This window comes from Sinocyclocheilus anshuiensis, unplaced genomic scaffold, assembly GCF_001515605.1.
Source record: "Sinocyclocheilus anshuiensis isolate Anshui unplaced genomic scaffold, SAMN03320099.WGS_v1.1 scaffold439, whole genome shotgun sequence".
In the NCBI taxonomy this organism is placed as follows: Eukaryota; Metazoa; Chordata; class Actinopteri; order Cypriniformes; family Cyprinidae; genus Sinocyclocheilus; species Sinocyclocheilus anshuiensis.
This window is the reverse complement of record NW_015552572.1, coordinates 179,643-198,122: the sequence shown is the minus strand read 5'-3', so window position 1 is coordinate 198,122 and position 18,480 is coordinate 179,643. Positions and strand designations below refer to the sequence as shown.

Genomic DNA, 18,480 nt, shown 5'->3' with positions numbered 1-18,480 from the left:
TGAGTGTGAGTGTGAGTGTGAGTGTGAGTGTGTGTGAGTGTGTGTGAGTGTGTTTGTGTGTGTGTGTGTGTGTGTGTGTGTGTCAATCCTTCCTGTGAGAATCATAAAAGGCTGTAAGAATGCAGCCAATTAAACACGAAATGTCCCTCAAGGACACACACACACACACACACACACGTGTCTGTCCTAATATATGATGCTGAGTCCTCTGGGTGATATCGTCATTGTTCATTGAATCTGTGTTTGTAATGAGAGCAGATGAAGGATGTGTGTTTAGAGTCTCTGTGACTCTCTTCTTTGCCTGATGCAATTAACGTTGTGTTATTACCACCCACAGAAAGCTAGTGCTGAACTGAAGGAATGTTTGTGTTCATTAGTGATCATGGCAGCTGTGATTGTGGTTGGATGAATACATTTTTCATTTTTATTTTTACTTTTTATTTTATCTTATTTTGAACTTGTTTTTTTTATATGAACCTTAAATCTGTGAAGAAAAAAAAATAAAAATAGTAATAAGAAAATATATATATATAAATATTTAATTATATTGAATTATTGTTATTATTTATATCTTTACTTGCTTTTTTCTAAGGACCTTGAATCAGTGTTATTTTAGTATCATCAAGATACTATTATAGATTTTAATATTTTGAATTAGATTTTCTTTTTTGTTTTTAAATGTGTATATAGTTTTTATTAATATTTTAATTTTAGAACATATAGTTAAACTAAATAAAAATGAGAAAATTTGCCTTGTTAACTAGCTGAAATAAAATAGTTTTTTATGGTTTTAGTTAACTATAATAACAACCCTGCCTTGAATTCAGTGTAAAATGTAAAAAAAAAAAAAAATGTTTTTTTTTCTTTTTATTCAACTTTGTGGAAGATAAATAAATAAATACTCTTTTTATTTTATTATATTTATTTAACTTTTTTCCTTTTTTGTCATCTTGATTTCAATTAAAATATTAATAATTCCCATTATTTATGTATTTATTTATTTTTATTCTTATGCTTCATCTAAGAAACATGAATCCAGTGAAATTTGTACCACTCGCTGTCTTTCAGTCATTATCTGGCTGCATTTCTGTGCACATGTGCAAGTTGCGTTTAGCACATACAGTGCCAACCACTAATATCGGCACCCTTGGTAAATATGAGCAAAGGCAGCTGTGAAAATAAATCTGCATTGTTTATCTTTTTGATCTTTCATTCAAAAAATTCACAAAATTCTAACCTATCATTAAAGTAAAACAATGGAAAATCAAGCGTAGCGTTAGTTCTGGCAGGTCACGTTAGTCAAGCTCGCATCAGCTGACCTTCAGCTGATCCCCATCTACCTATAGGACTACGACACCTATCTAAGCATTCATATATAAGGTCCCTCAGTATTATCAGCAGTTTTCGCATTGCTCAATAGCTAATTACCCTCCTCCATCCCCAACTCCTCCTCTGTCAGTCGGGATTCAGCCTTCTGATTCTCCTTGAATCAGACTAATTCTAAAATGTGTACATAAAATGATTGAACTTTAACAATATCTGCAATACATTTATGTTAGTTCTGTTCTGTTTACCCTGGGGGGTTATTGCTGCTCTCCCTGCTCTCATCCATGCTAGGCTGCATGGAGGCGCAGGGAGTTCTTGCCCAGAACAGAACCATACCGCCAATCCAAACTGTATGCTAATTGTGAATCATCTTTGACGATAGTGGTCCTGACAGAAGTGAGGGGAAAATCTTATTATGAAATAAATGTTTTTCTCTAGTTCACATTGGTCACAATTATTGGCACCCAATTATTGCAACGTCCTTTTCCCAAGATAACAGCTCTGAGTTTTCTCCTATAATGCCTGATGAGGTTAGAGAACACCTGACACGAGATCAGAGAGCATTCCTTCACACAGAATCTCTCCAGACCCTTCAGATTCACAGCTTCTTCTCTTCAGTTCACCACACTCATTTTCTACAGGGTTCAGGTCAGGGAACTGGGAAAGCCATGGGAGAAGCTTCATTTTGTGCTCAGTGAGACATTTTTGTGTTGATTTTGATGTTTGTTTTGGATCATTGTCCTGATAGAAGATCCAACCACGGCCCATTATAAGATTTCTAACAGAGGCAGGCAGGTTTAGATTTTTTATCTGTTGGTATTTGATAGGATCCATGATGCCAATATGTGAACAAGATGTCCAGGACCTCCGGCAGAAAAACAGGCCCACAACATTAAAGATCCAGCAGTATATTTAACCGTGTGCATGGGCTACTTTTTATCCCTGTTTGCACCAAACCCATCTGGTGGGTGTGCTGCCAAAAAAGCTATTTTTTTTTATATCTGACCATAGAAGCCAGTCCCGTTCGAAGTTCCAGTCGTGTCTGACAACTGAATATGCTGGAGATTGTTTTTGGATGAGCGAGGAGGGTTTTTCTTGAAACCTTCCCAAACAACATGTGGTGATGTAGGGACTCAACTAATCCCAAAACTCAGCTAATCTCTGCGATTCTCTGGCTGTGATCCTCAGAGAGTCTTTGGCCACTCAAACTCTCCTCCTCACCGTGCATCAGGACGATATAGACACACGTCTTCTTCCAGGCAGATTTGTAATATCTTTAGTTGATTGGAACTTCTTAATTGTTGCCCTGATACATTTTTGTGTTGATTTTGATGTTTGTTTTGGATCATTGTCCTGATGGAAGATCCAACCACGGCCCATTATAAAATTTCTAACAGAGGCAGTCAGGTTTACATTTTTTATCTGTTGGTACTTGATAGAATCCATGCTGCCATGTATATGAACAAGATGTCCAGGACCTCCGGCAGAAAAACAGGCCCACAACATTAAAGATCCAGCAGTATATTTAACCGTGTGCATGGGCTACTTTTTATCCCTGTTTGCACCAAACCCATCTGGTGGGTGTGCTGCCAAAAAAGCTATTTTTTTTTATATCTGACCATAGAAGCCAGTCCCGTTCGAAGTTCCAGTCGTGTCTGACAACTGAATATGCTGGAGATTGTTTTTGGATGAGCGAGGAGGGTTTTTCTTGAAACCCTCCCGAACAACATGCGGTGATGTTGGGGCTGTTTGAAATTGTTTTTTTAGACTTTTTGACCCCAAGACTGAACTAATCTCTGCAGTTCTCCAGCTGTGATCATCGGAGAGTCTTTGGCCACTCAAACTCTCCTCCTCACCGTGCATTAGCTCGATTTAGGCACACGTCCTCTCCCAGGCAGATTAGTAACATCTTTAGTTGACTGGAACTTCTTAATTATTGCCCTGATGGTGGAAATAGGAATTTTAAATGCTTTAGCTATTTTCTTACAGCCACTTTCTATTTTGTGAAGCTCAGCAATCTTGTTCTGCACTATATTCTTTGGTTTTACTCTTTGTGACCAAACCCATCTTGAGTGTTTGTTGCTAAAAAGCTAATTTTTTAGTTACATCTGACCATAGAAGCCAGTCCCATTTGAAGTTCCAGTCGTGTCTGACAACTGAATATGCTGGAGATTGTTTTTGGATGAGCGAGGAGGGTTTTTCTTGAAACCTTCCCAAACAACATGTGGTGATGTAGGGACTCAACTAATCCCAAAACTCAGCTAATCTCTGCGATTCTCTGGCTGTGATCCTCAGAGAGTCTTTGGCCACTCAAACTCTCCTCCTCACCGTGCATCAGGACGATATAGACACACGTCTTCTTCCAGGCAGATTTGTAATATCTTTAGTTGATTGGAACTTCTTAATTGTTGCCCTGATGGTGGAAATTTATTCTTTGGTTTTACTCTTTGTGATGGATGATTAAGGGAATTTGGCCTTTGTGTCCTTCTATTTATAATCCCGTGGAACAGGAAGTCATGCTCCTAGTCACCTTGGTGTGCTAAAAAAAATTGTAAATATGAATGGGATTATACTTCAGAGATATTTTACACATAAGAATTTCTAGGGGTGCCAATAATTGTGGCAAACATGCATTGGAGAAAAACATTTATTTCATAATGTGAGTTTCCCCCCAATTTCAATTGTTTCACTTCAATGAAAGGTTAGAATTTTGTGAATTTTTTGAATGAAGGATCAAAAAGATAAATGATGCCGATTTATTTTCACAGCCACCTTTGCTTATATTTAGCAAGGGTGCCAATATTAGTGGTTGACACTGTATTTCCTTCCACGTTTGCTCTGATTTGCATGTAATCAAACGGTCTCTTCCTGTCTAATTGGTCAGCATAAGCTTGTGGAGCAGATCACAAGTCTGACTATGTGACATTACTGCTGCTTGTTCTTCTGTTTCATAGTGTCTCAGCTTTACTATCCTCTCCTGACAGACTGAGACACATGAACATCTCACAGAAGGACATTTATCATCTCTCACCTGACAAGAGATCAGAGACCATTCCTTCATCCAGAATCTCTCCAGATCCTTCAGATTCACAGCTCCATGTTGGTGCTTCTTCTCTTCAGTTCACCCCATTTTTTTTCCTATAGAGTTCAGGTCAGAGGACTGGGACAGCCATGGCAGAAGCTTCATTTTGTGCTCAGTGACCGATTTTTGTGTTAATGAGATGTTTGTTTTGGAATACTCTGCTGATGGAAGATCCAAACATGGTCCATTATAAGATTTCTAACAGAGGCAGGCAGGTTTAGATTTTTTATCTGTTGGTATTTGATAGGATCCATGATGCCAATATGTGAACAAGATGTCCAGGACCTCCGGCAGAAAAACAGGCCCACAACATTAAAGATCCAGCAGTATATTTAACCGTGTGCATGGGCTACTTTTTATCCCTGTTTGCACCAAACCCATCTGGTGGGTGTGCTGCCAAAAAAGCTATTTTTTTTTCTATCTGACCATAGAAGCCAGTCCCGTTCGAAGTTCCAGTCGTGTCTGACAACTGAATATGCTGGAGATTGTTTTTGGATGAGCGAGGAGGGTTTTTCTTGAAACCTTCCCAAACAACATGTGGTGATGTAGGGACTCAACTAATCCCAAAACTCAGCTAATCTCTGCGATTCTCTGGCTGTGATCCTCAGAGAGTCTTTGGCCACTCAAACTCTCCTCCTCACCGTGCATCAGGACGATATAGACACACGTCTTCTTCCAGGCAGATTTGTAATATCTTTAGTTGATTGGAACTTCTTAATTGTTGCCCTGATGGTGGAAATTGGGATTTTAAATGCTTTAGCTATTTTCTTACAGCCACTTTCTATTTTGTGAAGCTCAGCAATCTTGTTCTGCACTATATTCTTTGGTTTTACTCTTTGTGATGGATGATTAAGGGAATTTGGCCTTTGTGTCCTTCTATTTATAATCCCGTGGAACAGGAAGTCATGCTCCTAGTCACCTTGGTGTGCTAAAAAAAATTGTAAATATGAATGGGATTATACTTCAGAGATATTTTACACATAAGAATTTCTAGGGGTGCCAATAATTGTGGCAAACATGCATTGGAGAAAAACATTTATTTCATAATGTGAGTTTCCCCCCAATTTCAATTGTTTCACTTCAATGAAAGGTTAGAATTTTGTGAATTTTTTGAATGAAGGATCAAAAAGATAAATGATGCCGATTTATTTTCACAGCCACCTTTGCTTATATTTAGCAAGGGTGCCAATATTAGTGGTTGACACTGTATTTCCTTCCACGTTTGCTCTGATTTGCATGTAATCAAACGGTCTCTTCCTGTCTAATTGGTCAGCATAAGCTTGTGGAGCAGATCACAAGTCTGACTATGTGACATTACTGCTGCTTGTTCTTCTGTTTCATAGTGTCTCAGCTTTACTATCCTCTCCTGACAGACTGAGACACATGAACATCTCACAGAAGGACATTTATCATCTCTTTTCCTCCCTCAGCAGCATGTGGTTTATTCTGCGTGCGTTTTGCGTCTGTTTCAGCATGTGGCGACTGGCGAGTAAAGTGTGTGTGGTTTGATGCTTTCTGCCTCATTGTGTAAAACTCCTGACCTTTAAAACAAAGCTGATCACAAGGGTGGGACGTTCACATTCCTGCAGACAGACGGCAGCCAAGAGAGAGCAAAGGATCGTGGGAGAGAGACAGAGACACAGGAATCGGGTGAAGAAGTTTAGTTCAGTCTGGATGCGTTTGTAACTCATACTACTGTCTGATCCAGAAACACTCTTCACAATTTAACAGGCAGAATATTGTCATATTATTGCCCACAACCCTGTTGCACCAGTGCTATTTTAGTATTATATATCAGAGTTTTTTCAGTATCATTAAGAATTTTTGTATATTGTTTAAAGTTTTAGTAATTATTTTGTGTAAAATATATGCAAAAAAATTTAACCATTTATTTTTATTTCAATTTTAGTACAGTATAAGTTTTTATTTCCGAATTTTATTGCTTCAACTTAAATGTATTTCAGTTAGTTGCCAAGGCAATATTTCTATATATTTTATTTCTATATAATATCTTTATTTAATTTTTCCATCAATATTTGTTTTTTATTTATTCATTTATTTATTTTCAGATTTATTTTAATTATCAGAAGTGTTTTTAATCGTTTTTATTATGGTTATCAATAATAACCCTGTGTTACACAAAGTAAGATGAATGGCTTTGGACGTTTTCCTTTTGTATAGTCATACAAGTCTGCTGAATGAATAAATATAAAGGTAAATTAATATAAAATGGCATTAAATGTGAACTAGAACAGTTTTATTTATTTACTTTGGTCTGTGCAGCGCCGCTTTAAGTGGAACACACTAATATTTTTTAGAACCTTCAGGTTAACCACGCCCTCTCTCTGTCTAACAGCCATATGCCCCGCCCCCTCAGCTGATGGCCCCGCCCAGTCCAGGAAACGGCAGCTGTAGTCAGAGTGCATTGGTGCAGCTCAGTAAAACTAACCTGTACATACGAGGACTTCCACCTGGAACCACAGACCAGGACCTCATCAAACTCTGCCAACCGTGAGTGCACACACACAAACACACACACACACACAGACACACACACACACACAGAGACAGACAGACAGACAGACACACACACACACACACACACAATTTTTGGTTTCTGAAAGCAATAAACAAATCAATAAAGAGAAAAAATAGAGATACAAGACATGAAGAATGATTCACATAAAGACTGGAATTCGTACAACTCACAAACAAACAAAAAGGAAAAAATGAAGCAACAAAGCCGACGCTTTCAAAGGAATTCCACTCATCAATATGGCAATTCAAGTTCTAAATACAAAACAATCACAATAAATAAAAAAGAAAACAACAAGGAAGAAAATCATTACATAAACACTAAGTATGCACAAAACAACAACAACAAAAAAAACTCTACTGACCCCCAGGGGCTGAGGCTCCTCACAGAAGGAGTGATCACCAGAATTAGTTATCCAAAAGCACACTCCCGGACACACAACCAAACTCTCAAGAGTGTCACACAGCACACATACAAAGATCCACATCCCAGCTCCAGAAATAGACCAGAAATGAGTAAATAAACTTTTCAAAACTCTAATGATTTAAACACAAGTGACCAGACAACTGAGTTCACATCTCACACTTCTGACTTTTTTTTTCTTGCAATTCTGAATTTTTTTCTCGTAATTATGAGTTTGCATCTCACAATTCAGATTTTTTTTCTTGCAATTCTGAATTTTTTTCTCGTAATTATGAGTTTGCATCTCACAATTCAGATTTTTTTTCTTGCAATTCTGAATTTTTTTCTCGTAATTATGAGTTTGCATCTCACAATTCAGATTTTTTTTCTTGCAATTCTAAGTTAATATCTTGCAGTTCTGTCTTTTCTTGCAATTCTGATTTTTTTTTCTTTCCAATTCTGAGTTTACGTCTTGCAGTTTTTTCTCGCAATTCTACATTTTTTCTTGCAATTCTGAGTTTACGTCTTGGAATTGTTTTTCTCATCTCACAATCTCACAATTCTGACTTTTTTTTTCTTGCAATTCTGAGTTTACATCTTGCAATTTTTTCCTCACAATTCTGATATTTTTCTCGCAATTCTGAGATTTTACGTCTTGCAGTTTTTTTCTCGCAATTCTGAATTTTTTTCTCGTAATTATGAGTTTACATCTCACAATTCAGATTTTTTTCTTGCAATTCTAAGTTTATATCTTGTAGTTCTGTGTTTTTTTGCAATTCTGATTTTTTTTTTCTTGCAATTCTGAGTTTACGTCTTACAATTTTTTCTCGCAATTCTGAATTTTTTCTTGAAATTCTGAGATTTTACGTCTTGCAGTTTTTTTCTCGCAATTCTGAATTTTTTTCTCGTAATTATGAGTTTGCATCTCACAATTCAGATTTTGTTTCTTGCAATTCTAAGTTTATATCTTGCAGTTCTGTCTTTTCTTGCAATTCTGATTTTTTTTTCTTGCAATTCTGAGTTTACGTCTTACAATTTTTTCTCGCAATTCTGAATTTTTTTCTCACAATTCTGAATTTTTTCTCACAATTCTGAGTTTACATCTCACAATTTTTCTTGCATTTTTGAATTTATAGCTGTAGATTCTGCGTTTACATCTCACAATTCTGAGAGAAAAACTCTGAGGCAGGAAAAATTCTTGTGACATAAGCATGCTTCCATAGTATTCAACTAAAGCACACTGTGTACTGTATCCCACAATGCAGTGCGCTCAACTTGACCTTCTGTTTCAATGTGACATCAAGCATGATTTCAAACATGATTTTAATTGAAGCCCAGGATGTGTTCGGTAATGCTGAGCACTTCACTGACACACACGCTGCAGTCTGCTGTGCATTTTCATTATGGTTCAGCGGTTTTATAGGGTCTAATGTCATGCTTCAGTATTTTTAGATCATAGAAACAGGAAGTTCTGTATGTTATGTTTTAGTAAGTAGTTAACTTTTCAACTTTTAATGAGACCAAGAGTGATGATAATGTGAAACTGTCCCCACAGAACAACAACAACAACAACAACACACACACACACACGGTTTCCCAGCGGACACAAACAGTATGTCTGTGACATTTTTTCTTGCAATTCTGAGTTTACGTCTTGCAATTTTTTCTCGCAATTCTGAATTTTTTCTTGCAATTCTGAGTTTACGTCTTGCAATTTTTTCTCGCAATTCTGAATTTTTTCTTGCAATTCTGAGTTTACGTCTTGCAATTTTTTCTCGCAATTCTGAATTTTTTCTTGCAATTCTGAGTTTACGTCTTGGAATTGTTTTTCTCATCTCACAGTCTCACAATTCTGACCTTTTTTTTCTTGCAATTCTGAGTTTACATCTTGCAATTTTTTCTCGCAATTCTGATATTTTTCTCGCAATTCTGAGATTTTACGTCTTGCAGTTTTTTTCTCGCAATTCTGATTTTTTTTCTTGCAATTCTAAGTTTATATCTTGCAAGTTCTGTCTTTTCTTGCAATTCTGATTTTTTTTTCTTTCCAATTCTGAGTTTACGTCTTGCAATTTTTTCTCGCAATTCTACATTTTTTCTTGCAATTCTGAGCTTACGTCTTGGAATTGTTTTTCTCATCTCACAATCTCGCAATTCTGACTTGTGAAACTGTCCCCACAGAACAACAACAACAACAACAACACACACACACACACGGTTTCCCAGCGGACACAAACAGTATGTCTGTAATGAGATGTGCTTATGGCACACACACACCCCATGAGGACGAGCTGTGTGTTTGGAGCTTGAAGGCATGTTCACACACAACAAACTCAAAAATTTGGAAATATTTTTCCTATAGCATGATGTCAATGGGTATATTTTTGTTTTTCTGTGTTTTCATGATATTCACTATTATCATTTTAATATTTTGAATTAGCTTTTCCTCTTATATTTTCAGTTTTCATTCTAATTATTTTATGTGGTTTTGTCATATTCTAGTTTTTTTAAGTTTTGTTTACTGTTTAGGTTTTAAACATTTTTATTTTATTTTTATTTCAGTTTTAGTTTTTACTTCAGTTTTTATTTATTTTATTATTTCAACTTAAACTGGTCTCAGTTAGTTGCCAAGGCAACATTTCTGGTTTTCTTTTTTTTTTTTTTCCTAATGTTACTTTTAACTTTTACTTAATTCACTTTACTTTAAAATTTTAACACTTAGTATTAATGTTACTTTCATCTAATGTTACGTTTTTTTTCATTAAAGTTTTTATTTAAATTAAGAAAAATTATTTCAATAATCTCTGTTTTAATTAACAGTATTAACCCTGTTGGTTTATTTATACACACACACACTGAGTTAACTCTCTGACTGAACTACACAAACTATACAGCCATATTTACACAACATTTACTATTCGTGTTAAAGGGCAAATCAATCAGGATTGTGATTGTTTTATTTGTAGAAATGATCCCAAAAACTAACTTCTGACTGTTTTGGGTGCAATATGTTTTGATTAACATTATAAATGATTTCAGGGGAGAAATATAATCATATAAATGTGCAAATAAAGCTGGAAACTTGTATAATAACCTGTAAGTTATTATAGCTAACTAAAATTAAAGCCATAAAAATATTTCACTACTTGAAATAAAATAAACATTAACATTAAAATAAATGTTAATGTTTCTCATTTTCATTTAGTAAGTACTAAAATAACAAAAATTAAACAAACTAAAATTAATAAATAAAAATTAATAAAAAAGTATACAGACATTCAAAAAAACTAATAAAAATTATAATTAAGTGGAAACAGAAAATATTAAAATGGAATCAAATTCAAAATATTAACAAAAACTATTATAGTAAATCAATATACAAACAAAGTCTCAAACATATAAACTTTATGTGCATCTGTAAACTGTATAAACATTTTTGCTGTTTTTTTTTTTGGATCTGATTGTTAATCATTTCTATCCTCACAGATATGGGAAAATTGTGTCTACTAAGGCCATCCTGGACAAGAACACAAACCAGTGCAAAGGTAAACACCTGTTTTTATGTTTTTATTATATAATATTAAATTGCTTATGTGGTAATTGCACTAGTGAAGCGGACTAGTACATCTACATGTTTTCTGGTTGTTTTAGCTTTAATATAGGGATGGGCATTTTAAAAAATATATTGTATTCAAATATTTGGGCTCATAAAAAAACGAATATTCGAATATTCATTTATTTAAATTATGTTTAACGAGAAAGACGTTATTTTTTAGTAATCAGGTTTTTGACACCATATCTGAACAAGCTTATGATTAGGAATTATACACAACAATGTTCTACAACAACGTTGCGTTATATTTCAAGGTTTTCTTTTAGTTGAAAACGTGTGTAAACAAAACAAATATCTCAACTGTTAATCATTTTGAAACATTTGAAGCAGACAGGGTTAACCTTACAGTAGTACTCAACACTGATTACTGTCAGAATTTCAAAATCCTTCATCACTTGAACTAATATTTTAATAATGTCATTTAAAGCACAGCCACCACAAAATCAGACTTCAGCACCTCTTTTTACTTTGAGACCATTCTGAGGTTAAATACAGATTTAAAATCACAACAAGAAATAGTTTAATAGCTATGATATTGTTTTTGAAATCAAAGCTTTGCATAGTTATGACAGGAAACACTGGAATCTAACGATACTTTGGAAAAAAACAGTTAATCTTAAAAAATAAAGCATAAACCAAATGGGAAATAAAAAAGTGTGTCTTAAACTCCTGAAACATTGATGTCTCATATTTTAGAGCATTCAATGCAATTGATAAAAGAATTCAATTAAATCTGTATGTGGGAGTGTGTGTGTAAATATTCAGATGTAACCCTCTTTGTAATCTTTAACATTTTTATAAGTAACTGTAATTTAATTACACATTTTTTCTCAGTAACTGTAACTGATTAATTACATTTATTTTGTAATTAAATTACGTAATACCATTACATGTAAGTAGTTACTCCCCAACACTGTTCATCACCTTCAGTGGCGCATTTCATGATCGTCTGTAGGTCTCACTTATGTGTAGATGTTTATGAGTTGATCATCTGTCAGTTACGCTATTGAAGAGATGTTTTATCTGTTTCTTCAGCATCTCGCATCGTGAATTGAGTTTTTATGATGTTGTGCTCTTGTTTGAACATGTCCTGTGTAAATCAGGGTTATTATAGTTAACTAAAACCATAAAAAACATTGCGACTCAAAATAAAATAAACTTCTAATAATAAACTAATCTTCACTCAGAAATTGCTAGTCAATTTCACAAATAATTATAAAGAAATGGCAAGTAGCTTACTGAATTAAACATGATATTTTGAAGTATAAAAGACTAAAATGGAATTTTCTTCCTAAAATCTTCCTAAAAACAAGGTGTAAATGTGAAAATGTATGCCATTAAAATACACACGCATCACAACTCCAACTAACCCGTGTTTCACCATTCCTGTTTTAGCCCTTCTACAACTCATTTTATCAATTGTTTCACTGATTTTTTTTCCCAGTGTGTCTGTGAGGAAGTATTTGAGGATTTGATCTGTGAAGAGGGTCTTATAACCTATTTCTCCTCTAATTAAACCTTCGTCTCTCCTGGATAACAGGCCGCCGCTGACGGGCTTTAATCCAAAGACTGCATGTGTGTGTGTGTGTGTGTGTGTGTGTGTGTACTCATTTAATCTGCCATGAAATTTTAATTAACACCAGTGTGACCCTTATCTGCTGATACAGCCCCGAGAATGAAGGTGTGACGGAAAATAAAGGACGAGTGAGGGATTGTGGGAAAGAGCGATCGCTCATAAATATCTCATAACTCATAAATCAGGTTTGCGGGTTTCCTCTCGGCTCGCGTGCTGATGGATGAGGTCAGGAAAAATGGGGAACGCAGAGGAGGAAAGTAAAGTCGAAGGGTTGTTGCCATGGAGATGAAGGGTTTAATGCAAGATGATTACTGAGTGTCTTCAGGTGTTTTTCGAACACTGTTTGGTTAAAGGTGATCTGATAATGAAAAACACTTTTAGTTAGTTTAATTTACATTTTCTATCTTCAAAAAGTGCAGTGGAATAGGTTCTGATGGGCCTTGGTTCTCCTTGAATGTGGGTGACAAAGTTTTGCTGCATTTACACATGATCCGCTCAAGGCTCTGGAGCCGGATTCACCAAAGTCTCCTTAAGGCAAGACACTGCAAGCAAAACCATTATTTTTCATGCGCTGGTCAGTTTTTTAGGTTTTAGTCTGTTTGGATTTTCATGGCATGCAGACTAGTGGAAAGAAAACATCCAAAATACACATTTAAGTGTTTATGTTTATTTGCGTCTGTAGATTTTAAATACAGTACATTTCTTTAAGAAGTTTTTTCTCCACTTCAGCAGTACTTACAAACACCAAAATTTACAGTTTTATTCTTATCATGAAGCTTTCAAATGAGGGGTTTGTTTTCATTCACACTGATTTATACAACATTTTATTCCTAAAAACGCGGAGAAAATGTATTTGTTTTCTGTCAGTTGACAGTATTTTCTGACTTATGGAGTGATAAAAAGAGAAATCCAAAATCTCCTCTATGAAAACCTTTAACTCAAATATGACAACAAAACCATACACAAATTTTGAACCAGTGTTCTGGTTTATGTTCTGAAAATGCATGCATATATTTGCATATTAAATTAGGCAATTCAAAAGATGTTTGCACTTTTTAATGTAATCAATCAACTAGGAGAAGTATGGTGAAATCTATTAGTTATTTTTATATTCACTTGGGATGTCTTGCCTTAAGAAAGAAATTAAGAAATTTCTGAAAGTAAAAGTGCAATTCTTGAAAAAAAAATTTAAGGAGTTGTCAAATATTTTATTTTTTCTTCAGAAGAAAAGGACAGGCTTTGGTATTGTCTAATTGTATTGCAGTTGTTGTTGACGACACATTGCTAATAATACTGGTATGCATTTTTAGCTAGTGTTATGTTGTAATGCTTATTATATGAAACAACCCAATGAATTAATTGAACATCTAACCTTAAAAGATTTAAGACAAGTTGGATGTTATATTTTAAAAAGTTATGTACAATGTTTTTTAAGAAAATTATTTTCAAAAATTTGAATTCTTATTAAGTTTTATTTTAAGAACAGCCTTAAGAAAAAAAATAGCATTCTTAAGTATTTTGGGGGATGTAGGAGTAGGAAAATAAGAATGTTTTGTGACTCAAGAATGTTTTGTGACTTTGATTCATGCATAATTGTTTCAAAGAATCAAATTCCATGTGAAGTGATTGGTCGCTGTACATGTCAGTCACATGGTTTTTTCCTGTCTAAGGGGCCGGTTCTTGGTCAAATAAGTGGACTGGACTTGATAATCCTATTCATGTGATATCACATTAGTGTTCTGCTGTGTCTGTAGGTTATGGTTTCGTGGACTTTGACTGTCAGGCAGCAGCACTGAAGGCTGTTTCGTCTCTGAAGGCCACCGGTGTGCAGGCGCAGATGGCAAAGGTAAGACATCTTCATCCCTTCATCATCCTCAGGGCTGTTTAAACAGCACGTAACCCGATCAAGTTCTGAGTACTGAACATTTGAGTCACTGAACATTAGTCAGAGTGAGTATGTTTGTGACTAAACAGTTGTTTTCTCCTTCAGAGCAAGTGAATGTCTTTCATTATGTAACAGATGCATACCAATGTTTCTGAAAGACGTTTCTTATGCTCAGCAAGGCTGCATTTATTTGATCAAAAATACAGTAAAAATGTGAAATATTATTGTAATGTAAAATATCTGTTTTATGTGTGAATATAGTGTAAAACGTAATTTATTCCTGTGATCAAAATTGAAATGTCAGCATCATTACTCCAGTCTTAAGTGTCACATGGTCTTCAGAAATCATTCTAATATGCTGATTTACTGCTGAAGAAACATTTCTGATTATTATCAGTGTTGAAAGTAGTGCTGCTGAATATTTTTGACTTTTAAACAATCAGTGAAAGAGGCACTTGAGATTCAGAAAATGTTGATTGTCAATCTCAAATTAAATATTATATGAACTATTTGATGATGTGCATTCAAACAGACATTTGATGTGTTTGAAAACAGATATTTTTAATGCAGCAATGTCAAGGTTATGGGTTTGATTCCCAGGGAATGCTTGAATTGATAATATATAACATAACATGAATGCAGTGTCTCTTTGGATAAAAGCTAGTTGTTTACAGTGTTATTTTAGTGTCATTGAGATACTATTATATATTTTCAATTAGGTTTTATTTTTATATTTTGCATTTTTTTATTGATTTAGTTTTGTGTTTTTGCCATTTTTATTATTACTTTTATTATATTATTTTTTTTAGCATTTGTTTTTTTTATTTTTTTTTATTATTTTTTTTGTACATCAGGTTAAACTAAATGAAAATGAGAAATGTTGCCTTGGCAACTAGATGAAAAAGAAATAAGGACGTTTTTATATTTAATTTTATTTCAGTTTATGCTTCTTTAATGTAGCTAATTTCATATGGTTTTATTTTTTGCTTTTATGTTTATCTGTATTTTATCATGATGTTGTTCTGAGAACTAGTGTATGTTTTTCTACTAGTTTCCACAGTGAAAACCATTAGATTAGTCCTCTAAAGCTTAAGTCATGGTTTTTCAATATTCATGTGAAATGCCTCCTGTCTTTCCTCCTTTGTGAGTGTAATAAAAACTGCACTTCTTCTCTCTCTCTGTCTTTCGTTAGTGTTTGACAGGCGAGTCGGATGTTAATTAGTTGGTCTAACAGATTCTCTGACACACACACAGAATCAGGCGACGTGACTCTAAACGAAGATTCAGAGGTGATGAGATCTGGTTCTCACGCTGTCTCTTCACATGCATGAGCTTTAGTTTGTGATGTATGTGACGCTCATGTAAACTGATGCTTTATCCAGAATCTGCAGTCAGATTGGGACTGATCCGGTGCATGTAAACATTCTGATAATTCTGAGAGTCAGAGTCTATTTGTGCATCTCGTATTAGGCCTCATACAGTGCATGAGCTGTAATTAGACCAGCGAGGCAGGGAAACCGTCCCACAATGCATCTTTCTCCTCTGGTACCCACAACTCCCTCTGTTTGCCCTTCAAAACTTAAAATCTGTTCCAGAGCCAGATGTCATCAGTGGAAAATAAATGTTTTTTTTTTTTTCAGAGGTAGTCAAAGTTATTCATTTTCTAGGGCTTATGAAGTCTGTTATAGATCCGAAGTTCTGCTTTATCTTTTTTTTTATCTTTATCTTTCATATTGGCTTTTTCTGCAGTTGTTCTATTTCAGGTTTGATTCAGTGGGTTCACTAATCATATGATAATGAGATGCTAATCAAATGTAAATGTTCTCCCTCACCTGGAATGGCAGGATGATCCGGTGTTCATTAGGCCTGTAGCTGTGCGGTTTTCCATAGGAATAGAGATTTGAATTTATTCCCATGATGCTTTGTGTGAATCACTGTAACACACTGTAAACAATCAGCATGTAGCATGAAGTACTAAACCATAACTACACTTGAGTATTTTGCATTGATTGTAAGGCATTTGTAGTAATTAGTGAATCTCAGTAGTAAAGTAAAGACTCTGCTAGACCGTAAAAACACACCTAGAGCACATTAACATAGTGTAAAGGATAAATGTGTCTTATGCTTCATCTGCATTCCTCTCCAATTAACTGTTGCAGTCTGACTCCAATTAGTGTAATTACAGCAGCAGGGGCTTCTGGGAAACTGAGACACTATTCTGAGACAGTGAAAGATGTAGAAGTTTGTATAAGAATGTATAAGGTGTTTACAGGAGCGTCTCTTCATGAGAAGAACAGGGAGAGTTTAATAGAGAGAGAATGAGAGGAAATGAAATGAGGAGCGATGTGATTGAACGTTTAAACTCACATTTACCTCTTGATTAGAATAGATTTCAGTCGCTGGTCACATGCTCAGACTCATTATTGATGTCATGTTCAACAACAGACATACACAAAGACAATCATCAGAGCGTCTGAAAGCCAATATGTGTGGAGACCAAGTGTGTGTTTATGTCTGTTTAGACAACAGGATGAAACACACACACACACACAGTATATATCAGTATTTTTGTATTATAATGGTTAAATTATATGCATAATTTAAGAAATATGATTTAAATTTCATGTGTATATATATATATATATATATACATTTATGAAAATATTTTTCTCTACAAAAGGGGGGCCCGGCAGAAAAAGTTTGGGAACCACTGCATTAAGGCATGCAATTAATTTTTTCAGTTTAATGCGTTAAAAATATTTAACTCATTTGACGTTGGGGTGGAGCTAGGTTTGACCACCCCACTCACAACTGCTGCTTCTGTCTCTTGACAAGAATTGCATTTATTTAGACGCAGAATCTCTTTATGACCACATCAAATGGGAGACCTTCATATGTGCGCTCCAACTTAAAAGCTACAGGTGACGAGGAGCTTCAGTAGAACAACAGTGAACTGTGGTCAGATGAGATGCTGTCAATGAGATGCATGCAATGTCATAGTTATGTCGTCAGTTAAGTCATGAAGTTACCAAAAAGGCGATTAAAAGCTGCCTTAAAACTGTGCATGTTTGTAAATATTTGTTATATATGATTCAGATTTAAGAACATGTCTCTGAAATGCAGTGGTTTTCCAAACTGTCCTGGAGCAGCAGCACTGTCTCCCTCATCTAACACACCCGATTCAACTCCTCAGCTCATTACAGAGACTTTAAGAGCTGAAGTGGGTCAGAAAAGGTAAAGAGTTATGAGAAACTACGATGCATGTCAGATCCGCGTCATGTTCAGCAGCAGCAGCTCTTAAAGCAGCCGAAATAACCTCATAACAGCTGCTGTGATGTCTGTTCATCAAACAACAAAAGAAAAAAGAGGAAATCGATCACTTTTGTAGCTTTTAGTATTCATCTTTATTTAAATTAGAATTTAGTGTTTGATAACTTTATTCAATTTCTGTATAATTCCTACTTGCTGAAGGGCACAGGTAAATATGACATTTATTATAATGGGTTTATGTGAAGATTGCTGTTCACATTAGAAGTTGTTATTTTTTAAAGTCTAATAAATGTTAAAATTCTTATAAAACTATTACAATTATTATAGTTTGTTATTCTTTTAAAACCATAAAATACATTTTAGTTACTTGAAATAAAATAAAAATGTATATACAGTATATTAAAAACATGTTAAAACCATAAAAAACATTACTTTAAATAAAAATAATCTATAAAAATAAAATAAAAAATTGGCAAGATAACATTTCTCATTTTAATTTGGTTTCACTGGAAGTACTAAAATAGCTAAAAAAATAAATAAAATACAAATTAATTTAAAAAGACGTAAAAAAATGAAACAAAAATATTTTAAAACTTGAAAAAAAAAATGTTACTTTTAAAGTTAAAGTGAAAACCCAAAATATAAAGATAAAAACTCATTTAAAGTATTAACAAACACTATTATAGTACATCAGTGATACCAAAATAACACTGGTTTGATGAAGTTTCCTCTTTCAAACTGACAGTTTCATCATAGATTGAAGGGTTTCAGTAACCTGAATGATCTGTGTGTG

The 18,480-nt window shown here is 34.5% G+C and overlaps 1 protein-coding gene across 1 annotated transcript in view; it reads left to right on the top strand.

Moving 5' to 3' along the window:
- Positions 1 to 18,480, top strand: part of LOC107665085 (RNA-binding motif, single-stranded-interacting protein 3-like) — a 42,717-nt gene that overhangs the window by 9,116 nt on the left and 15,121 nt on the right. Inside the window, exons 3-5 of the mRNA XM_016455839.1 lie at positions 6,765 to 6,919; positions 10,830 to 10,888; positions 14,287 to 14,378. Coding sequence (XP_016311325.1) covers positions 6,765 to 6,919; positions 10,830 to 10,888; positions 14,287 to 14,378 — 306 coding nt within the window. The remainder of the gene's footprint in view (positions 1 to 6,764; positions 6,920 to 10,829; positions 10,889 to 14,286; positions 14,379 to 18,480) is intronic.